This window comes from Mizuhopecten yessoensis, unplaced genomic scaffold (genome assembly GCF_002113885.1).
Source record: "Mizuhopecten yessoensis strain PY_sf001 unplaced genomic scaffold, ASM211388v2 scaffold5229, whole genome shotgun sequence".
In the NCBI taxonomy this organism is placed as follows: domain Eukaryota; kingdom Metazoa; phylum Mollusca; class Bivalvia; order Pectinida; family Pectinidae; genus Mizuhopecten; species Mizuhopecten yessoensis.
In genome coordinates, this window is record NW_018405944.1 from 612485 (window position 1) to 637919 (window position 25435).

Consider the following 25435-nt stretch of genomic DNA (forward strand, 5'->3'; position numbering starts at 1 on the left):
ACGGTCCGGTACAGCTAGGGACCCATTCCCAAATGAAAAATGACCCTGCATTTTCTCAATTTTAGTCTTTGTTTTTCCAATCGGATTAAAAAGCATGTCCAAACAAGTTTGCAGTCATTATATGTGGCAATTATGTGCAACATTCAAAGTAATTATTACCTTCCATGAAGGAGGCATTTTAAGTACATTTATAATAGAAATTTGAAATTGACTAAACAAAAACACTGAAAATTTATGTGTTTATTTATTGCTATACATTCTTCTTCTACTTCTACTTCTTCTTCTTCTTCTTCTTCTTCTTCTTCCAAAAATAGCTGGCAAAAACTGTTGAAGGGTTTTCAAAAATGTATCAAAATGATACAATTGTAAATGCACACACATTTTCATTTTATGATTTAACCATATGCATTATACCCACGATTTTCACTTAAGATTAAACAAAAAAATACACTCTGTATGTAGTATGTTTTAATAATCATATATATGTATATACCACATCCTTGTCTCCATGCATTGGTATTTGTATAATTCTCAGGAATTCAGAGAAAAGAAAGGAGAAGTCCCGCGATGCTGCTCGGTGTCGGCGTGGGAAGGAGACGGAGGTGTTTTCGGAGCTGGCCAAAGAGCTGCCCCTTCCACCGTTTCTCAACCAACTGGACAAAGCATCAGTGATGAGAGTGGCTATTAGCCACCTCAAGATACGCCAAATCATGGACAAAATGGATGTTCAAGGTCAAGAATATTTTCCGAAATTCTGTTGGGGAAAATAAATGATTAAGAACGTCCTGTATAGATTCTGTGTCATCAGTTATGACAATTGTATAATATACCTGTTCTAGTTGACAGTGAATACTAAAAGTGTAAGAGTAGGTTAACTCCCTCGTGCTGGCAGGCGCCATTTTGATTCCCATTGGTGCTGGATATTATATACAAAGTCATGTAATATTAATCACTTAATTTTTTGTTTATCTGAGAGCTGTCTAGGGTAAAAATAATCAGTTGTCTGCATCTGATAATTTTTTTCATGTTTATGAGAAATTCATGATATATTAATTTTTCTAGATCGATAATAGAATCTTGACAATGCATACAAACATCATATTCAAAGACCAGGTGATAATGGTATTTGTATTTGTCCTCTATGGAACAACTTTTTTGTAGCACAGTGTATTAGAGATAGGTGTGTATTATGTGCAACTTTCAATAATTACTCCAAATATACATACTAATTACCATAGTATGTATTTAGGAGTCGCCAGAAATGTGTCAATACAATTTGGAGACTTTTGTCTGTGTCTTTCGGACCCTTTGTTTAAGCCACAAACTACCAAATTAGAAAAACAAACATGGTGAATTAATAAACCTCTTTCATGAGCTTATTGTTAATTAATGATAAGAAAATTATACCTAAATTTTTTATCCTGAGGATTTTGAACCTCAGATTTCTCGCTTTGAAATGGGGCTACGAAGTGGACTAAGTAGATGCCATTGACATATCTACCCTACCTCTTCCATGTCAGAATACAACCTACCAGTACTAATTGGACAATATTGATGAAAGTTAAAGCAATTCTTGAAATTGAAAAAAGTTGTTATGAACATAATGCTGATATATATAATTACTGGGTAATAATGAATACCATGTTAAGGGGCGAGTTACAAAATGTTGATAGTCCATTTTCCTTTTTGCAGATTTGGAATCCAAGGAGAGCCTTGAGGATGTTGACAACCTCTACGGGAAGGCTTTAGATGGCTTTGTAGTCATTATTTCAGACAACTGTGACATAGCCTACGTGTCCGAGAGCGTGGCCAAGTACCTTGGCATACCCCAGGTACGAAAGAAAAAATCCTTAGATTGGCGCAGAATTCTTAGAATTGCATAAATATGTATAAATGTCTATTACCAAGCATAATAAAAAAAAAATGGCAACAGTTGCTTATAGCCCCAAATCAGGAATCAATAGTCCTCACCCTTATAATTATGTCAATATTTAAAAACAGGAGGTTCACACACATAAATATTTACTAGTATTAGCAATAACTCATTCACCTCTGAAGACACATTTGAACTCCTGCAATTCAAAGGTTGGAATAGTTCAATATGAAATTTTAGGGGTGAATGAGTTAATTAACTCCATTATCTTTCTAAACTGGACTCTGTCTTGTCCAGATATTTGTTAGTAAACTGTCTCAATTATTAGGTTCCAATCATGACAATGTATTACAAGTAGACTCAACAATCTGGAACTCTATGAACATTGGCCAAATTTTGTGGTTCCGAGGGTGTCCTGTGAAGGCAAAGTTCACTGTATTTGAAACTTGGAGAATTAATTTGATGTCAACCATTTCAAATAATAATTTGTTTATCATAATCAAAGTCATTTTGTATGTGATACTGTTTTATATAAATAATGTGCAAAACAAAGATGCTTAACTATCTACAAGGCAATTTTTTGTTCCTTAATGATGCTTTAGCAGGACAAATCTCGTCAGAAAGCTTTACAAACTGTAGATGACTTGACTGGTTCATTTATCTTGTAGATTGACATGATTGGTCAGAGTCTGTATGACTTCACCCACCCATGTGACCACGATGAGATTGCAGACATGATGTCAGCGAAGTCCCACAAGGGAATGGAACAGCAAGCTGAAGAACATAGCATGTTTGTGAGGATGAAATGTACACTTACCAGCAAAGGCAGAAGTGTGAATCTCAAGTCAGCCTCCTACAAGGTCAGTTTTAGTCAAGGTCATTTGTTAGCTAGGTTCGTCACCTACAAGGTCAGTTTTAGTCAAGGTCATTTGTTAGCTAGGTTCGTCACCTACAAGGTCAGTTTTGGTCAAGGTCATTTGTTAGCTAGATTCGTCATCTACAAGGTTCCTGCTTAATAGTTCAAGTTTCTATTGATTGATAACACTCAAATTTACATACACTACATCATGATGGAAAGTTCTTGCATGGGGATATTTCTTTGCAAGTCTGAAGGTCAAAGGTCATTGTCATGGTCATTGGTACTTTAATATCAACCCATGTTATCTCACGACTGTTGTCTGGGAGGATTAGGTGTCCAGAGATACCTTGTCTGTATTTGTGGATCAGTGTAGTGTAGGAGGCACAGTAGTCTAGTAGGACACCAGCTGGCTCGTGACTGAAGGGTTGCGGGTTCGGGTCACGGCACGGCACTGTGTTGTATCTTTGAGCAAGATACTTTACTCCGCCTGTTCCAGTCTACTCATCTGTAAATGAGTACGTAGTTGGGCAGTGCTAAAATTTTAGAATACTAGCCGTGAGCGTGGAAATGGCAGCATCGGCCATATGCTCCCCAGGGAGTTGAGAAAGATATTGGCTGGTTGCAAAGGCCCTTTAACCACGGATAATACTTTGTGAACCACTTTGAGACGACCTACGAACTAGTTTGTGATAAAGCGGTAAATAAGAACCTCAAATTATTATTGTTAGTGTTTTCATTCATATAAAGAAGTCATAGGGTGTTGTGAAAATGAGTTTTAAGACTAGATATGGAAACAATGTTGTTCAACGACACTTGATCCAAAGTTTTAAGTTCATGAATTTCATGAAAATATTCTTGAACAAATCAAGAACATCCATGAATATTATTCATGAATATTTCTTGAACTGTTCATGAATTTTCATGAATTATTCATAATCATTTCGCAGGGGAATTGTATGTTGGTAGTTATAACAATGATGTTAACTACATTGAATAAGTCATTTGCTGGCTGTATGGATTTTGGACACGGTCGTTTGGCTTCAGAACTGGCTATAGTGTTACAAATCAATTCTAAAAATCCTATAGCTGAAGGCTGCTGATGAAGACCACAGGTGATGTTCATACAGTATATACACTGAAGACTAATTGAACACACCGTGGCTAATACGATTGAGGTAACATCTAGATCAGTGCTTTCTGCTGCTGTGGACATAAGTACCTAAGTGTGTTCTATCATGGAGCACACCACTTCCTGTTTTGGGACAACAGGTAAAAAGACTGGAGTTCTGTTTCTACCCCATCATTAGTAGAGGTGAATTGATGTCGGAAATCCATTTGTTTCTATGGAAACGTGTGTCATATCAGTTCCTGATGATTGAGGACTAATTGATGTATAACAATTGTCAACATGACTATAATATATTTCATAGACAATTCAGCTTCATAAATTGAAATACATTTCAGCATTTTTTTAGCAGATTTCATATCTATGTACAGTACACTTGTAATTCCATTACAATTAATATATTACAAAAAACATGTATCTCACCTTTGCATGCAAGGAGAAAAATTGTATTAATACTAGTTCAGCATATTTTTCTTTTAATCTTGTCTGGGCCATAACTTCTAAACCATCACACGACAACCTTTTAAAACTTGAAGTATACCTGCATCACCCACAGGTGTACAGTGCTATGTGGTTAGCTCACTATGACCCTCACCTGAAGTTCAAAGGTGAGTGATGTGCCTCTGATCTCTAAATCTAGTCTTGTATATAATTGTCTGATCTCGTTGGTCAGATCTCTAAATCTAGTCTTGTATAATTGTTTGATCTCGTTGGTCAGATCATTAAATCTAGTCTTATATAATTGTCTGATCTCGTTGGTCAGATCTCTAAATCTAGTCTTATATAATTGTCTGATCTCGTTGGTCAGATCATTAAATCTAGTCTTGTATATAATTGTCTGATCTTGTTGGTCAGATCTCTAAACCTAGTCTTGTATATAATTGTCTGATCTCGTTGGTCAGATCTCTAAATCTAGTCTTGTATATAAATGTCTGATCTCAGTGGTTTGTACTTCTCTTTTTGTTAGTCACGTTTCTTGATTTAGCCCATATATATGTTACTTAACGTTAATTTAAAGGACTTTATATGGTTTGGGCGTGTTTTGGCCCCCAAATGCATCAAAATTCAAAACCTTTAAATGAGCATTTAAACAACTGTTTCTTCTCTAATTTTGACTGGTTCCCAAATACCATCATGAAAATATTTATTTGTACATGTATTCCTAATTATTGTTGCCATGAAAACAAGTTCAAATTTGCATAAATTAGAAGAATTTGAATATTCAGCCAATATTGTCTGATTATTTTCCACATTTTTTCTCCTGGAAACTATAGAGCGCATGCTTGAACAAACTTAATATCAAAGGTCGATGTGTAGGCACCTGAAGTACATCTTAAAGAGAAATAAAAAGTTTGTTTAAGTTTCGCTCTATGGTAGCTAAGAGTAATACTAGGCGAAAACCTGTCTAAATTGACTGAATATTCAAATTTCATTAAGTTATGCATATATTAACTGGTTACCATGGCAGCCATAACTGGAAACACACATTAATGTTAACATAATAGTACCGGGGAAGTATTCAAAATTAAAGAAACAGTCATTTGAAAGTTCTATTATGAACTGTCAATTCCATCTGTACCACGGCCATTCAAAGTGCATTTATAAGTATGACATACATGTCGCTTTTTGTGTATCAGTTCATGGCGTGATAATCTGTCTGGCTAAGTACGTACAAGTCGGTGTAATTGTACACCTCTGGCCTTTATCCCATCCTAAACGTTGGTTCTAGGTTGATATTTCAAAGATAGTTTTTAATTTAATTAAAGTTTTTGTTGAAAGAAAATTCTGTAGCTGTATGTGTGATATCATTCTGTGGCAGTATACGTCAGGTAAACAAGTAAAACTGTAGAGTATATGGTAGCTATAGACTGCTGTGTTCCTTGATGCCTTTATGTAACTTTATACCGAAATGATGTTAAAACCTTTTGTATTTATTTAAAACTGAAGTTTAAACTTCAGATTAAAGTTCAGGAAATTAAATTCCCACACTTTATCAAATGGATAAAATTACTGATTGATGAATTTCCAAATTACAGAGCATCATTGAAATGCATTTGTGTATGCTAGATAATTTAAAACTTACATAATAGGATCCCTAAACGCTCACAAATATGAGGTTGGTTGAATGAGAAGTCCTGTTAGGTGTAAAAAAAATACTTCTGTCAACAGTGACAAATCTCAAACAATCAAACAAATAGAGATGATTGTCAGCAGGAAAATCATACTATTTTTCTTTGTACACAGATTTAGATTCAGAGAATGATGTTGCTCAGGTGACTGTCTGACATAGGCTTCAACCCACAACCCCTAGGTGGAGGGCCAGTGATCGTAGATGGTCAGCTGCCTTAACCACTCAGCCACTGTGACCTAGTGGTGGAGGGCCAGTGATCGTAGACGGTCAGGTACCTTAACCACTCAGCCACTGTGACCCCTAGGTGGAGGGCTAGTGATCGTAGACGGTCAGATGCCTTAACCACTCAGCCACTGTGACTTAGTGGTGGAGGGCTAGTGATCATAGATAGTCAGATGCCTTAACCACACAGCACACTGTGACCTAGTGGTGGACGGCTAGTGATCATAGACGGTCAGCTGCCTTGACCACTCAGCACACTGTGACCTAGTGGTGGAGGGCTAGTGATCATAGACGCTCAGATGCCTTAACCACACAGCACACTGTGACCTAGTGGTGGACGGCTAGTGATCATAGACGGTCAGCTGCCTTGACCACTCAGCACACTGTGACCTAGTGGTGGAGGGCTAGTGATCGTAGACGGTCAGCTGCCTTGACCACTGATTAGCCACTGTGACCTAGTGGTGGAGGTCTAGTGATCATAGATGGTCAGATGCCTTAACCACTGATCAGCCACTGTGACCTAGTGGTGGATGGCGATTGATCATAGATAGTCAGATGCCTTAACCACTCAGCACACTGGGACCTAGTGGTGGAGGGCTAGTGATCATTGACGGTCAGATGCCTTAACCACTGATCAGCCACTGTGACCCAGTGGTGGAGGGCTAGTGATCGTAGACGGTCAGCCGCCTTAACCACTCAGCCACTGTGACCTAGTGGTGGAGGCCTAGTGATCATAGATGGTCAGATGCCTTAACCCCTGATCAGCCACTGTGACCTAGTGGTGGATGGCGATTGATCATAGATAGTCAGATGCCTTAACCACTCAGCACACTGTGACCTAGTGGTGGAGGGCTAGTGCTCGTAGATGGTCAGATGCCTTATCCACTGATCAGCCACTGTGACCTAGTGGCGGAGGGCTAGTGATCGTAGATGGTCAGCTGCCTTAACCACTCTGCCACTGTGACCTAGTGGTGGAGGGCTATTGATCGTAGATGGTCAGATGCCTTAACCACTGATCAGCCACTGTGACCCAGTGGTGGAGGGCTAGTGATCGTAGACGGTCAGCCGCCTTAACCACTCAGCCACTGTGACCTAGTGGTGGAGGACTAGTGATCGTAGATGGTCAGCTGCGTTAACCACTGATCAGCCACTGTGACCCAGTGGTGGAGGGCTAGTGATCGTAGACGGTCAGCCGCCTTAACCACTCAGCCACTGTGACCTAGTGGTGGAGGGCTAGTGATGGTAGATGGTCAGCTGCCTTAACCACTGATCAGCCACTGTGACCCATAGGAGGAGGGCTAGTGATCGTAGACGGTCAGCCGCCTTAACCACTCAGCCACTGTGACCTAGTGGTGGAGGACTAGTGATCGTAGATGGTCAGCTGCGTTAACCACTGATCAGCCACTGTGACCCAGTGGTGGAGGGCTAGTGATCGTAGACGGTCAGCCGCCTTAACCACTCAGCCACTGTGACCTAGTGGTGGATGGCGATTGATCATAGATAGTCAGATGCCTTAACCACTCAGCACACTGGGACCTAGTGGTGGAGGGCTAGTGATCATAGATGGTCAGATGCCTTAACCCCTGATCAGCCACTGTGACCTAGTGGTAGAGGGCTAGTGATCATAGACGGTCAGCTGCCTTGACCACTCAGCACACTGTGACCTAGTGGTGGAGGGCTAGTGATCGTAGACGGTCAGCTGCCTTAACCACTCAGCCACTGTGACCTAGTGGTGGAGGACTAGTGATCGTAGACGGTCAGCTGCGTTAACCACTGATCAGCCACTGTGACCTAGTGGTAGAGGGCTAGTGATCATAGAGGGTCAGCTGCCTTAACCACTGATCAGCCACTGGGACCTAGTGGTGGAGGACTAGTGGTCGTAGACGGTCAGCTGCGTTAACCACTGATCAGCCACTGTGACCCATAGGTGGACTAGTGATCCTAGACGGTCAGCTGCCTTAACCACTGATCAGCCACTGTTACCTAGTGGTGGAGGGCTAGTGATCATAGATGGTCAGATGCCTTAACCGCTCAGCCAACGTGACCCAGTGGTGGAGGGCTAGTGATTGTACAAGTAGATGGTCCCTGCTACCCAGTGGTGGAGGGCTAGTGATCATAGACGGTCACATGCCTTAACCACTCAGCCAACGTGACCCAGTGGTGGAAGGCTAGTGATCATAGAGGGTCAGATGCCTTAACCACTGATCAGCCACTGTGACCTAGTGGTGGAGGGCTAGTGATTGTAGATGGTCAGATGCCTTAATCACTGCTCAGCAACTGTGACCTAGTGGTGGAGGGCTAGTGATCATAGACGGTCACATGCCTTAACCACTCAGCCAACGTGACCCAGTGGTGGAAGGCTAGTGATCATAGAGGGTCAGATGCCTTAACCACTGATCAGCCCCTGTGACCTAGTGGTGGAGGGCTAGTGATCGTAGATGGTCAGATGCCTTAACCACTGATCAGCCACTGTGACCTAGTGTTGGAGGGCTAGTGATCATAGACGGTCAGATGCCTTAACCACTGATCAGCCACTGTGACCTAGTGTTGGAGGGCTAGTGATTGTAGATGGTCAGATGCCTTAATCACTGCTCAGCCACTGTGACCTAGTGGTGGAGGGCTAGTGATCATAGACGTTCAGATGCCTTAACCGCTCAGCCACTGTGACCCATAGGTGGAGGGCTAGTGATCGTAGATGGTCAGCTGCCTTACCCACTGATCAGCCACTGTGACCTAGTGGTGGAGGGCCAGTGATCATAGACGGTCAGGTGCCTTACCACGGATCAGCCACTGTGACCTAGTGTTGGAGGGCTAGTGATCATAGTCGGTCAAATGCCTTAACAACTGATCAGCCACTGTGACCTAGTGGTGGAGGGCTAGTGATTGTAGATGGTCAGGTGCCTTAACCACTGATCAGCCACTGTGGCCCATAGGTGGAGGGCTATTGATCGTAGACGGTCAGCTGCCTTAACCACTGATCAGCCACTGTGACCTAGTGTTGGAGGGCTAGTGATTGCAGATGGTCAGATGCCTTAATCACTGCTCAGCCACTTTGGCCTAGTGGTGGAGGGCTAGTGATCAAGGTCTAGTGATCATAGATGGTCAGATGCCTTAACCACTGATCAGCCACTGTGCCCTAGTGGTGGAGGGTTAGTGATCATAGACGGTCAGATGCCTTAACAACTGATCAGCCACTGTGACCTAGTGGTGGAGGGCCAGTGATCATAGACGGTCAGGTGCCTTACCACTGATCAGCCACTGTGACCTAGTGTTGGAGGGCTAGTGATCATAGACGGTCATATGCCTTAACCGCTCAGCCAACGTGTCCCAGTGGTGGAGGGCTAGTGATCATAGATGGTCAGATGCCTTAACCGCTCAGCCACCGTGACCCAGTGGTGGAGGGCTAGTGTTCATAGACGGTCAGATGCCTTAACCGCTCAGCCACTGTGACCTAGTGGTGGAGGGCTAGTGATCGTAGATGGTCAGATGCATTAACCACTCAGCCACTGTGACCTAGTGATGAAGGACTTACAGTGATCGTAGATGGTCAGCTACCTTAACCACTGATCAGCCACTGTGACCTAGTGGTGGAGTGCTAGTGATCATAGACGGTCAGATGCCTTAACCACTGATCAGCCACTGTTACCTAGTGGAGGAGGGCTAGTGATCGTAGATGGTCAGATGCATTAACCACTCAGCCACTGTGACCTAGTGATGAAGGACTTACAGTGATCGTAGATGGTCAGCTTCCTTAACCACTGATCAGCCACTGTGACCTAGTGGTGGAGGGCTAGTGATCGTAGATAGTCAGACTCCTTAATCACTCAGCCAAGGTGACCCAGTGTAGGAGGGCTAGTGATCCTAGACTGTCAGGTACCTTGACAACTCAGCCAACGTGACCTAGTGGTGGATCGAGGGCTAGTGATCGTAAGCTGACAGATGCCTTAACCACTTAAGGCCAACCCCACCTAGTGTAGGAGGGCTAGTGATCGTAGATGGTCAGCTGCCTTAACCACTGATCAGCCACTGTGACCTAGTGGTGGAGGGCTAGTGATCGTAGATAGTCAGACTCCTTAATCACTCAGCCAAGGTGACCCAGTGTAGGAGGGCTAGTGAACCTTAAGACTGTCAGGTGCCTTGACCACTCAGCCAACGCGACCTAGTGGTGGAGGGCTAGTTATCGTAGATAGTCAGACTCCTTAATCACTCTGCCAACGTGACCTAGTGGTGGAGGGCTAGTTATCGTAGATAGTCAGACTCCTTAACCACTCAGCCACTGTGACCTAGTGGTAGAGGACTAGTGATCGTAGATGGTCAGACTCCTAAACCACTGGGCCATAAAAGCCCCCTTTAACTTAAGGAGATTTCTTAACTTGATTTTTTTCGCAGTCAAACACTATTGGATATAAGAGAAAATGTTAGTTAAGGAAATTTTATATCACTCTAATCGATTGACCTACCTGGTCAACAGAAGTGTCCTGGCCAACTGTGCAACAGTTATATCCAAGTAAATGTCAAGGGTAGGTTACTGTATTAAGTACTGTATTAAGAAAAATACCATAGTACAGTGGGACGGGTAGCCTTAAGGCATTTCCTTCAGTTACACTGGGGCCTAGTGGAATGCCACTCTGAGGTATAGGCCACAGTAGGTGGTTTTTCTCTGGTTACTCCTGTTTTCGTGCACCACCAAAACCTGGGTCACTCTTAAATGACTATAGCTGTTAATAGGACGTAAAGCACAGATAAACCAAACCAAACCTTAGGTCAAAGAATGTTCGTGATTCTGGGGCAAGGTGCTGTTGACGTGTTATTCTTATCATTAATGTATACTTTTACTGTTGATTCAGGAGATGTACACTGTGTCGTTTATATACACATAGACAGACATGAATTTGATGCTCAGGAATATTACTATAACAGCAACAATACAGTGCGAAATAGGATAGCTAGATGTTTGTATTTTGTGTCATCCAGAAAATGGGCAACAAAACTGTTTAAATGTAAATTTTCGGTTTTCAAAACTAACACCGATGTGTAGTCTTTTTTACCTTCATTGTATCTTTGTATGGGAAATGTTGACCTTTCATATCATCAAGTTCGTGCAGGGCAAAAACCCAGTCTCTTGCGTCGCCTCAAATACTTCATACAAAAGTATCAAGAAAGATTAAATTGATTTCCAGCTGAAAACCACCTGCATATATACATTCTAAAGACTAGGGTTTGTAAAAAACAGAAATCTGAGAATTTGTATTAGGAATTATCTAGAAAAAACATTCTTGGATTTCAGAAGATTTTTTGTAATGAATTTCAAACATTTCTCTATAGGATTCAGTTGTGTTAGGTTTCTGAAAAATTAGCCTTGAGAAATTTTTATTCTGTGAAACAAGATATTTTGCTGTGTGGGATCCTCGGCATTTAAGCCCCATAACACTGACAGGTGAAAGGTATTATGTTAAGAAATAAATGCCACTGCCAGCCAAACTAAAACAAAGTGTTGTGATAAACAGTGGGTAAGTTACAGTGCAATAGTGAGATTGCTAAAAGTAATATCATGAGGCTGCTTTTCAGTGAGGACTGATTTGTCCTATTTATCCCTAATTGTCTCGCCGCAACGAAGTGGAAGCAAGACTAAGGTGTTGCTATTCCGGCGACGTTGGCGGCGTAAACAATAAGTTTTTGCGTGTAAGTTAGTTTCACTGAAAGTGTAAGTGCCACACCAACCAAACTTGGACCAAAGATGCATCTTAGGTAGTGCATCTCAACCCATGCATCAATTACTGGTTGCCGCCTACCTTTCATGGTCCATTGACTTTGTCAGCATCTCCATCAACATTAAGTTTATGTGCATTGATGGTCAAAGTGGGGCCTATAAGCGAGACATATCAATCCGAAGGGCTTGTTTTGATACAGCCGCCTTTTTATGAAATGTAATCTGGCATCATTCTGGTCAGTCTAAGCTTCTATTTGTCTGTCTGTTATTTCTTGGCTTGTCAACAGGTTCCTGATTAAAGTCATCAGTTCATCTAGATTTCCTGAAAAATCACACAAGGTCTTTTGACGTCAATCTCTTGAGCCAGTTGAAGGTCAAGATCTACGTAAGAGATGAAGGTCACTGTTACAGAATCATTCCATAATGATGGAAAATTTTCATCCAGATTTCTTAAAACTCATTTCACAACTCACCAGCTGGTAACACCATAGTCTCTTTGTTGTACGAGTGAAGTTACATCACTATCACATAAGAGTGAGTAGCTTAATATATACCATATTAACAATCAGGTCTCCACAATAATTGGGGGGGGGGGGGTGCATATTATTGCATTGCACTTGTGCAGATAAGAAGTAAGTCTCATCGTTCTTTCCTAATTTTATTCTCAATTTAGGACTTGAAAAGTTCATTGGGTTAACTAAGACATTTATCATATTGGATACAGAGGCTGCAGGGAACATTAAAAATCTGCTTGTCTGTATTGAACGAAAAGTACACAATTTTCCATCCAGGAGATGACAGGTTTGCTACAATTTTTCATAATGTAAAATGTTCATTCAATTGCACCAACACGTACGCATGATTTATTTTCAGGTGATAAAGTTTACTGGGAAGCTGATAGAGATCAGGGAGGAGAGAATGGTACGGAAGGAAGAAGAGGAAGAGGAGGTAGATGATTTGGATGAAGACATGGACCAGGAGGAGGAGGAGAAGATGGAGAAGGAGCCACGTCGCACTGGATATTTCCTTGGGGTGGGAGAGCCCATACCACACCCCTCTAACATAGAGGTACTTCTTGATTGTAAAACTGTCCTCAGCAGACACAACATGGACTCAAAGTTCACCTACTGCGACAGCAGGTAAGGCTCAACCCTGGTTTTTGTTAAGATTTGTGCTTTCTGTGTCTGTATCGTATGGGAAAGATTTTGTAAAAGGAGGTTTTTCAAGGTCATACTTTATTATATCTGTTGAACAGTATGAATGAACAGTGGTTGATTCCAGTGAGATTTTTATGTGTGACATTTTGAAGTTTTACATGATATTTACCATTGGTCTGATGAAGGTTATGAAGTACATATTGTACAATTCATTGAAATATCTCAGTTAACCCTTTCACCCCTTGAAACTTTAGTAGACTCTACTATGCATTGATCTGGATGAGTCCATTATGGTCTACAGTGGTGAAAGGGTTAAACATACTTGCCAACTCTCTCTGTTGAGGAGGGAGACCCCTGATTTTGGACCCTAAATTTCAACCTTTCTTACCAGTGAATTTGCTAAACTATTCCTATATTGTAAGATCTAGTGATTTCATCTGACAAAACATCTCAGTATAATTGTCAATTTGAAGAATTTTGTTTTGTCTCTTGCGGGTGTATACGCACATTTGATTTATGTTTTTAATTTTGGTAACGCAGAATCTCCCCCATTGAAATTTCAACAGGTTGGCAAGTATGTAAATGGTTCACTGGTTGTGCCATAGGAACCCATATGCAATTAATCTGAACTTGCTAACCAGAAGAAGAAGATGTTTGGAAATTTAGAGTAGTAATACGATTTCTTTGGTGTGACAGGATGAAGGAATTGGTTGGATACAGTAGTGAGGAGTTGATTGGTAAATCCATCTTTTCCTATCACCACGCCCAGGATAGCAGTATCATTGACAAGGCCTACAAGGACTGTAAGTACATACAGATTGGACAGAAGGTTTAGGGCACCTGTCACACAACTTGTATGGAAATGATGGAGAGTCTCTCCCTCATGGACTTTTCCTCTTACGGCATTCACCCCTGAAATTCCATAAAGCACTATTCCAACCTTTATATTGCTTAAATGTGTCTTCAGGGGTGAATAAGTTAAATGACTTCTTCTTTGGAACCAGCAGGCCAATTAAGGCTTACATTACTTGACTTTTATCATGCTTTGCTCAAGTGCTATATAGAAATGTTCAAATCAAATCACATTGACCTAGCTACTTTTCAAATTACAGGGATCAGTTATGTTAAAAACTTCCAACAACTTCTTTAGAACTGTGAATCCGAGGGTCATATTTGGTCTGTAGCTTGAATGGTTGAAGGGTCATGAACTCAAATCTTATTTAACTTGTTATATTAAAATTTTGAAATTTTGAATCCAAAAAAGTTATTTAATTGAAACATTCACAATTTGTTATATTAAAATTGCCAAAATAAATGCCATAATTAATGGGTCTTTGAAGTCATTGTAAAATATTTACTGATGTACTAGCATGAGCATACATATAAATAAAGTAATAGAATGAACTTGCTATAGTACTACATGAATATAGAAGTTCTTTATTTGAAAACGTTATGTTTACCCTGTTTTAAAAGATACTGGGGTATTCAGTTATTTTTGCAAGCCAGCATTATGTTGTTGCCATCTTCATGAACGGCATGCACCTCTTGTTACAATCTAAAAACAGCTATCTCGAGAGTTTGGCTGTAATTGCAAAGAGTCAAGGCCGGTGTTACAAATACTGATAGCTTATCATGGGAGGGACCATTTTCTGCAGCAAAGAAATTATATCCTTTCAGCACTTCCTGTCAAAGTCTCTGCCTGGGTACAAGTTTAGTCCTTAAAGTGCTTCCAGGCCTGTCATAGTCCTTGCCTTAGTACAAAAGTCTAGTCCTTAAGACCACTTCCCGCTATAGTCTCTGCCGTAGTATAAAAAGTCTAGTCCTTCAGACCACTTCCTGTCATAGTCCTTGCCTTAGTACAAAAGTCTAGTCCTTAAGACCACTTCCTGTCATAGTCCTTGCCTGAGTACAAAAGTCTAGTCATTAAGACCACTTCCTGTTGTAGTCTCTGCCTTAGTACAAAAGTCTAGATATCAAAAGTTTAGTGCTGAAGAGCACTTCCTGTTGTAGTCTCTGCCTTAGTACAAGAGTCTAGTCCTAAGACCACTTCCTGTTGTAGTCTCTGCCTTAGTACAAGTTTAGTCCTTAAAGTGCTTTCTGTCAAAGTCTCTGTCCTAGATATCAAAAGTTTAGTCCTGAAGAGCACTTTCTGTCAAAGTCTCTGTCCTAGTACAAAAGTCTAGTCCTTGAAGAACACTTTCTGTCATAGCCTTTGCGGTAGTACAAGTTTAGTCCTTAATCTAAAGCACTTCCTGTCAAGGGACATGCTAATTTTTAATTTACAGTTGGAGCTGGACATCTTAAAAGGAAAAAATGCACTTATCTTAATATGTCAACCACCAAAGTTGAATAAAATAACGACTTTTTATAAATAGATTAGCAGCTTAACTGAATAACTGAATGAATATACCTACAGTAAGCTGAGAGTGCTGTTCTGTTTATGTGTTACGGAGGCTGAGGTCATACAGATGGTATAGCCAGTGCCTGAAGCTAAATACCATCATACCAAAACAAAGGCTCCAGTATAGTAACTGCACTCACATTTCATTGCATCCCTTAGAATCTGGAAGCTTTATCTGCTCGGAGTGTAATGGGAAGACTTGAGTTTTATACATCTTGAAGAATCTGGTGTATTTATTCATGTCATAATGTTGCATTCAAATAGTGATTTAGAAGGTTTTTATCTGAGATATGATGTTCAATTCTGAAAGGAACTGAAAGTTTCCTTGTAATTTGTGCAAAGGCTAGGGTGGAGTCGGTTCTAGTGTTTCAAACAGATTTTCTTATCGTAACTTATCATCGATCAAAATCTGATAAAATGATTTAAGAGCTAAATACCATATCTGTGTTCACATGTTTTCTTTGTACCACCTTTTTACCTGTAATATGTATGCCCTTGAGATTTTAGTTTCTAGATAGAAAGAAAACATGTGTAATATTTCACCAAATTATCACAGACTGATTTGAGAAGGCTTGTTGTTTTTAGCCTCAAAGTACAAATTATCATTTAACTGTAGAAAAAAATGAAGGGATTTTTCTTCCGTTTTTTCATATGAACATTTTGAAATTCCCTTTGACGTCACAATTGCCATTTCGCAGAAAATCTTGAAACACCAATATGGGGTTACAGGATATATGTGTAACATAATCCTGCTCTTATCTTTTACTTTCAACTTTTCTAAATATCCTACAGGCTGGGTAGGAATACACTGGATCTCTAAATCTTAGAGATGGAAGTGGAAACATCATTACATGTACATGGCCTTAATATCTTCTACGCAGTGAGTAAACATTCTTACAGAAGTATATGAACAATAATTGTTTGTATGGTTTTCTGAATGTTGAACTCTGGTGGAATGTAGTTGGTCATGATGGGGTGATGCAGTGACTTGCCGTAGTCATGATGGGGTGATGCAGTGACTTGCCGTGGTCATGATGGGGTGCTGCAGTGACTTGCCGTGGTCATGATGGGGTGATGCGGTGACTTGCCGTGGTCATGATGGGGTGATGCAGTGAGTCGCCGTGGTCATGATGGGGTGATGCAGTGACTCGCCGTGGTCATGATGGGGCGATGCAGTGACTTGCCGTGGTCATGATGGGGTGATGCAGTGACTTGCTGTGGTCATGATGGGGTGATGCAGTGACTTGCCGTGGTCATGATGGGGTGATGCAGTGACTCGCAGTGGTTATGATGGGTCGATGCAGTGACTCGCTGTGGTCATGATGGGGTGATGCAGTGACTCGCCGTGGTCATGATGGGGTGATGCAGTGCCTTGCCGTGGTCATGATGGGATGATGCAGTGACTCCCCAAACTGAAAAGATAAAAAAGGGTTTTGAGTAACCGATAGCTCCCACATGCTTTTTTCCTCCTACGTTAAGACCTGTAGGCCACTTCCAAGTGGGCAAGCAATATTCAAGATATGTTGAGAAAGCCTAATTGTTTCATAATTGTTGTAAGATTAATAAAGTTTATATTTTTTTTTAAACCCTCAAACGGCGCAAAGTGCCGCCAGGGCTTGATCTGTAAACACTTTGTCCACTTCTGGTGTTTCGATCCCCATGCGTGAAAGCCTTCTGGGAAATTGAGGCCACATACTGTCTAGAAAAATAAGATGGTGAACCCTACGGTATGGGTATTTATTACAGTATACAGGTGAAATATCATGAATTCTGCATTTGAAAAAAAACATTTCTTCAATGCAGTGAAGATAAACAAAATATTTTATCTTCACAAGTGACGACGTCACTCTTAGTATTGTCCAATCTGAATTCTATTCTCTGTGTAGATTTTCAGTTTCAAGTTTAGATGAAGTGACGGCAGAATAAGTGGTTTTGTTGCCTATGCAGCATACATTATTGTTCTCACATAACTACAAAATTAGTAACCTTTTTGTCTGGAACTCTTACCAGATCATAGCAACAAACGACAAAATTGCTGTGAAGACCCATTTAAAATGGCGCTCTGTATTGTTGTCAAGCATGACATCATTAGAATTTTTGTCTCAAAAACTACGCTACTCAATCCCCGTGCTTTTCAGATGTAGCAATATTTGTGTCGTGTGATGTGATTTTTTTTTAGAAATAGACAATTTCATTATGAACGAAATATTCTGAACAATTAAAGTGATATCAAGTATACAGGATCTGTTGCCTCATGGTTGTTGGGGGGAAAAAAATTGGTATCCAGCAGTTTTGTTGCATAATCTTGTTAAGATGGAAATCTTTTGGAATGAAAATATTGTAGTAAATGTACAGATACTTGACAAAATATGATATAGATTTTATTGTTAAGGTGTAGCTAATTAAATATTCAAGTAAACAAGATGTTTACTAGCAGTGAGCTTCCGCTGCTTGGGTGATTTAAGTGGGGCTGTCGAGGTGATTAAGCCGCAGTAAAGCCGTAGTTATGTAACTAACAATAAGGCCTTATCCCAGTAGCCACTTGATGGACTGGCAGCTTCCTTGATTCAGCCTGATACCAGCCTCGCTCACATCCTGATAACTCTACCAAGGTCTAACCCTGGAACATGTCAATCAAGCTCTAGCTTACTTATCTCTGAACAGTACTTGCTGATGTTTTTTGTGAATGAAACAAAAACGAAATGCAAAAGTGTTTTTTAAATGTATTTCAAAAGACATCCTGAAGGTTGCAAAATTTCAGGGTTCATTTTTCTTGGTTGGTGTTTTAAATCAAAATACTGTTTCCAATTTAAGCAGTAAACTAAACCCTTATAATCTGGAGTTAGATCTGCAATTATGAAGGAACATTTGTGTGAAAATTTCTGTGTAGATAGAACCTGCCTTATAACTCTGATTGGTATAATGTGTGAGAATTTCGGCATAGATAGAACCTGGCTTATAACTCTGATTGGTATAATGTGTGAGAATTTCGGCATAGATAGAACCTGGCTTATAACTCTGATTGGTATAATGTGTGAGAATTTCTTTGTAGATAGAACCTGCCTTATAACTCTGATTGGTCCAATGTGTGAGAATTTCTGTGTAGATAGAACCTGTCTGATACCTCTGATTGGTACAATGTGTGAGAATTTCTGTGGAGATATATAGAACCTGCCTTATAACTCTGATTGGTACAATGTGTGAAAATTTCTGTGTAGATAGAACCTGCCTGATACCTCCGATTGGTATAATGTGTGAGAATTTCTGTGTAGATAGAACCTGTCTGATACCTCTGATTGGTACAATGTGTGAGAATTGCTGTGTAGATAGAACCTGCCTTGTAACTCTGATTGGTATAATGTGTGAGAATTTCTTTGTAGATAGAACCTGCCTTATAACTCTGATTGGGACAATGTGTGAGAATTTCTGTGTAGATAGAACCTGTCTGATACCTCTGATTGGTACAATGTGTGAGAATTGCTGTGTAGATAGAACCTGCCTTGTAACTCTGATTGGTATAATGTGTGAGAATTTCTTTGTAGATAGAACCTGCCTTATAACTCTGATTGGTCCAATGTGTGAGAATTTCTGTGTAGATAGAACCTCCCTGATACCTCTGATTGGTACAATGTGTGAGAATTTCTGTGGATATATATAGAACCTGCCTTATAACTCTGATTGGTACAATGTTTGAGAATTTCTGTGTAGATAGAACCTGCCTTATAACTCTAATTGGTATAATGTGTGAGAATTTCTGTGTAGATAGAACCTGCTTTATAACTCTGATTGGTATAATGTGTGAGAATTTCTTTGTAGATAGAACCTGCCTTATAACTCTGATTGGTCCAATGTGTGAGAATTTCTGTGTAGATAGAACCTCCCTGATACCTCTGATTGGTACAATGTGTGAGAATTGCTGTGTAGATAGAACCTGCCTTGTAACTCTGATTGGTACAATGTGTGAGAATTTCTGTGTAGGTAGAACCTGCCTTATAACTCTGGTTGGTACAATGTGTGAAAACTTCTGTGTAGATAGAACCTGCCTTATAACTCTGATTGGTCCAATGTGTGAGAATTTCTGTGTAGATAGAACCTGCCTTATAACTCTGGTTGGTACAATGTGTGAAAACTTCTGTGTAGATAGAACCTGCCTTATAACTCTGATTGGTCCAATGTGTGAGAATTTCTGTGTAGATATATAGAACCTGCCTTATAACTCTGATTGATACAATGTGTGAGAATTTCTGTGAAGATAGAACCTGCCTTATAACTCTGGTTGGTACAATGTGTGAAACCTTCTGTGTAGATAGAACCTGCCTTATACCTCTGATTGGTCCAATGTGTGAGAATTTCTGTGTAGATAGATCCTGCCTTATAACTCTGATTGGTATAATGTGTGAACATATCTGTGTAGATTGAACCTGACTTATATAACTCTGATTGGTATATTGTGTGAGAATTTCTGTATAGATAGAACCTGACTGATACCTCTGATTGGTACAATGTGTGAGAAGTTCTGTGGAGATATATAGAACCTGCCTTATAACTCTGATTGGTATAATGTGTGAACATATCTGTGTAGATTGAACCTGACTTATATAACTCTGATTGGTATATTGTGTGAGAATTTCTGTATAGATAGAACCTGTCTTATACCTCTGATTGGTACAATGTGTGAGAAGTTCTGTGGAGATATATAGAACCTGCCTTATAACTCTGATTGGTACAATGTTTGAGAATTTCTGTGTAGATTGAACCTGCCTTATAACTCTGGTTGGTACAATGTGTGAGAATTTCTGTGTAGATAGAACCTGCCTTATAACTCTGATTGGTACCTACCATGGATATATATACAGGCCTTTTTTTGTAACAGAATATTATTGGCCAGTTCCCTGCTTCAATTTCGGCATTATTTTCCCCTAATTCAGCTAAAAATTCAGCCTTTTTTAACTAAATTACTACCACATAAATATCTGTCTCCTATATTTCATAATCTATAATGAAAAGTGAGAAACAGAATCAAAGATGTAATCCTTCCTTCCCCCCTCCCCCTCCCTCTTGTACTCTGCCTCTGTGCCTGCAGCCCTTGCTGGACAGGTCATGCACCTAGCACAGGACATATTTTCAAAAAGAGGGTTCTTATTTTTTATTTCTGCATTAATCCCTGCCGAGCTACAGTTGCTACAAATGTTGTTTGTACTTTAACGCAAGAGTGTTAAGATATGGAATATCTCTCGGTGGTATGCACATTCTTAAAGTGTTGTGCCTATATCTACTATAATGTCTGGCTGGATAGATGCCTTGACGTAGTTACAATGATGCTCCCATTACAAGATAATCCTGTACAACAGTGAAACAGGTGGAGTGCATTAATTACAAAGAAAACACCTTACAGACATGCAGTGCACTAAGATGCTGATAGGGAACTAATTTTTGTTGTCCCCTGCGGTTTGTAATGTGCTTTAAATTTGCAGAAGGCAACAACTGTGTCTTCTATCTACAACTGTTATACTGTTCTCTCCTGACTCTATTACTGTTTTGCAAATGAACTAAAACTTATCATCATTAATTTATGTGAAACTTGATCCTCAGGTGTAAACTGAGTATCAGCATATTGCTTATACTTCAGTAACTGTGACGTAACAAAACCTGCGAAATTAAATTTTAATGCATAAAATTTGTAAAGAATATTTCGTGTAATATTGATATAAAATTTACACGAGGAAGAATATAAAATGCAATTGAAGGCCAGAATAATTAATCAAGCAGTAATAATTATTTTGCGACCCTTAAAATAATTATCATTTTGAAATTAGTAATTTATGATTCTAAAGGTTGATAAAACTGTGAGCATCTTAAGTCCCGTCAAATTAATTGGCTGGTGTATTTTGTCAGCTACTCAGAAAGGAACTTAGGAACTGATCTGGTTTAAAATATTGAGAACCCTAATACACCGAATGACCTTGCAAGCCGGAATGTCGCCCATGAATGACCTTACTGTACTGCAGTATTTGTCAATTATGTAATACATAGGGGCTTAAATCTACGTCATAGTTTGCACATAACAACAATTGTATGAAAGGAGTGTCATTTTTTCTCGCAAATCGGATTCTCCCTTTAATTTATGATGTAAATTCTATTTTTTTCTTTTGGGCTCATACATATGCATACTTACAGCCTGTTTAAATACTTCCGACTTCTTCATTTCTTCCTGGGAAAATTCTAATTAAGAGTCTGTGTTCAACTGGGAATGGATTAGATTGTTACATATAGGTTACACTTAGTGTACACAGGGGTTTGCAGGGTAAGACACTAATTTTGGAAGTCCACAGGAATAATTAAATAGTTAATTAGTCCCCCCCGATTTGTACTTTGAACGTTGCACATATAACGACTGGAAACTTGTATAAACATGCTTTTTAAACCATTTGGAAAAATAAAGACTGAAATTGGGAAAATTCAGGGTCATTTGTCAATTGTGAATGTGTTCCAGTGTTCCAGTGTACCGGACCCTATAAGTATTAAAAACACCTGGCAAAAACCCTGGTATTCCAATGGAGAGTCTTAATTAACCAGACAGAGGCGAACATGGAATTGTTAATTAAGTGTTGTTATTTTATATGTTGGTTATTTTAAATCCAACGGTTACCATTGACATCAGGTTGGCTGAGAAATTTTCAACTTCTTCTAATATTCCAATGGGCCAATTTTAACCAAATTTAGTACATATATATATATATACAAATGATTCTTTCATTATCCTAACCAATTCTATGTTTGCCCCGCTGCCACAAAGTGGTACAGGGCATATAGCTAGGGTTACCCTTGACTGTGTCTGGTCTTTAGTATTGGCCAGTAAAGTTGTGTTCAGGTTTGTAAAGTACAGCAGCTTGTGTCACATAACGTCACATACTTATACGGCTTTATGATTAGCAGAACATGCATATGTTGTTGCATGGCATATTTTGTGACCTTGACTTTGACCTTGATCTCTATGACCCCACTTTTATGCTTAAGTGTGGAAATAGGAATTCTTGCCATACAGACTCATTACTTTTAACTGATTCAAAATCAAAGGTTAATTAATTGCTGTAAAAAAAAACTCAAACTTTGAAATGTGTTTGACTCCTTCTACAATTTCATCAGGCTTTATTTTAATCCAAATTCTATTTAAAGTATGTACAGGATCTGTTACTGAGATGGAGCATAGGTCAACATAAGTTTGATTAAGAACCTCATGTGGCCCTTACAAAACATTGAATTATAAGTAAGCAATACAGGCCTTTTGGGCCACATTTAAAAAAAATAGAAATATAAAATAGAATTTAAAAAATTTGGGGTTTGCTGTATCACCAAGAGGTCTTATACTGTAGGTCATGTTCACTTTGTCTGTCACAAATTATAAAAAAAAAAGATCATTTTAATTTGATAGATATGTTTAAGTGTAGCATTCAGGGAACTGATAACTGGAGAGATTTAGTGGGCTGAAGTAGTCACTGAAACTTAAGGAGATTTCTTGACACTGCAGTAAACACTTCAGATTGATAGTATAATATTACACCCCTACTGACACCCCAATCTAGGTCATTAAGGTCACAGAGGTCAGGATATTTATACCAGGTACCTATATCACTGATCTGGGTACACCTCTACTGACGCCCCCCATTTAGGCCATGAGAGGTCAGAGAGGTCAGTATATAGGTCTATCCCTATATAAATAGATACCTTCTTTACTCTCAGATACAGCAATGTGATCTAGGGTGTACTGTAACAGGTGTTTGCTAGCATCTGGTGTTTATTTATAAAACACTCAGTTTGTTTTTATAAATGTACAAACTTTTCTTCTGAACTAGCTGCATGATCGACTTCCATTATGGTAGAGGTCTGGTGTGGTGAGCTGCAAGGTTTCCTGTGTGTGTATTTCTGTCACTCAAAATGATCCATCGTGTTTGTTCCTGTCCCGTAAATAATCCATTTAAAGTTGAAAAAAATATGAAAAAGGATACAGTTTGAAAATTTCATTTAAACTGCTGATATAAAACAAGATCCTTGTGGATATTAAGAGTATAACAAAAGTACCTAGGTACGTACCTCGGCTATATGGATTAGTTGAATTTTGGTATGAAACTGGAAATTAAATGAAGCTGCTTTAAAACAAAAGGAAATGGTTTGTTTACTTGCTTCCAGAGTGCTATATGACGTCAACTAGACAAGTTGATTGCTCCCCCCCCCCCAATGGCATATATGGCATTGAGAAAAACAGCTGTCTGATCCTAGAAGTGTCATATGGCATCCTCAAAACCTGTTGTTTAGTGTCCTAATGCCATATGGCATCAACAAAATCAGCTGTCTGGTCCTAGAAGTGCAAAACAACCTCATTTTATTTCCTTGGATTCACAGTGTGACAACATGAGCATAAGATTTGAGATAATACGACCAGCATTAAAATAATCTTTTGTTGTAAAAAACAAGTCAATGGGGTGCCTTTATTTTTTCACGGTACATGCAGAATTTTGCCCAATTGCCAATGGGAAAAAGTACAGTGAAGGGATTGCATGCTCTTAACTACAAAAAGGACGGTGGATTCTTTTAAAGTGGCACATATTACATGGATAACATTTGATAAAAAACAAACCCCAGGACCCTTCAGAAGGATGAATAAACTCCATCAGTGTTATAACGTAAAGTAGAGGACGCGGATGTGTAACACTGCATAGTGATAAAGTAGCTATATGATGACAATATCAGTAATGTTTTCTGTTGTTTTCAGTGTTTGCTAAAGGCCAGATGATGACCGGTCAGTACAGATTCCTGGTCAAGCAGGGTGGATTTGTGTGGGTCATAACGCAAGCCACTGTCATCTACAACAGTCGCACTCAAAAGCCCCAGTGTATTGTGTGCGTCCACTACCTCACAAGGTATGTATCAAAAAGAAGCCTTATTGTATTGTATGCCTCTGGGAAGTATATATATAGATTCTGGTCTGGGAAGTATATATAGAATCTAGTCTGGGAAGTATATATGTAGATTCTGGTCTGGGAGGTGTCTAGATTCTGGTCTAGGTACTATATATAGATTCTGGTGAAGTATTATATATAGATTCTTGTCTGGGTAGTCTATAGATTCCGGTCTGGGAAGTATATATATTCTGGTCTGGGAAGTGTTATATATAGATTCTGGTTTGGGAGGACTATAGATTCTGGTCTAGGAACTATATATAGATTCTGGTGAAGTATTATATATAGATTCTGGGGGGGGAAGTATATATATAGATTCTGGGCTAGGAAATATATATAGATTCTCGTCTGGGAAGTCTATATAGATTCTTGTCTGTGAAGTCTATAGATTCTGGCTGGAAAGTATATATAGATTCTGGTCTGGGAAGTATATATATAGATTCTGGTCTGGGAGGTCTATAGATTCTGGTCTAGGAAATATATATAGATTCTGGTCTGGGAAGTCTATATAGATTCTTGTCTGGGAAGTCTATAGATTCTGGTCTGGGAAGTATATATAGATTCTAGTCTGGGAAGTATATATAGATTCTGGTCTGGGAAGTATATATAGATTCTGGTCTAGGAAGTCTATAGATTCTGGCTGGAAAGTATATATAGATTCTGGTCTGGGAAGTATATATAGATTCTGGTCTGAGAAAATATATATAGATTCTGGTCTCGGAAGTATATATATAGATTCTGGTGGGGGAAGTATATATATATTCTGGTCTGGGAAGTATATATAGATTCTGGTCTGGGAAGTATATATAGATCCTGGTCTGGGAAGTATACATAGATTCTGTTCTGAGAAGTATTATATATAGATTCTTGTCTGGAAAGTATATATAGATTCTGGTCTGGGAAGTATATATAGATTCTGGTATGGGAAGTATATACAGATTCTGGTCTGGGAAGTATATATAGATTCTGGTCTGGGAAGTATACATAGATTCTGGTCTG

The 25435-nt window shown here is 39.4% G+C and overlaps 1 protein-coding gene across 3 annotated transcripts in view; it reads left to right on the top strand.

Moving 5' to 3' along the window:
- LOC110450428 (hypoxia-inducible factor 1-alpha-like) overlaps positions 1–25435 on the top strand; it is a 58390-nt gene that overhangs the window by 20898 nt on the left and 12057 nt on the right. For all 3 annotated transcript variants that reach the window (XM_021497943.1, XM_021497945.1, XM_021497944.1), the window contains exons 2-7: positions 536–732; positions 1693–1832; positions 2542–2733; positions 12795–13060; positions 13775–13881; positions 24250–24397. In XM_021497943.1, coding sequence (XP_021353618.1) covers positions 536–732; positions 1693–1832; positions 2542–2733; positions 12795–13060; positions 13775–13881; positions 24250–24397 — 1050 coding nt within the window. The remainder of the gene's footprint in view (positions 1–535; positions 733–1692; positions 1833–2541; positions 2734–12794; positions 13061–13774; positions 13882–24249; positions 24398–25435) is intronic.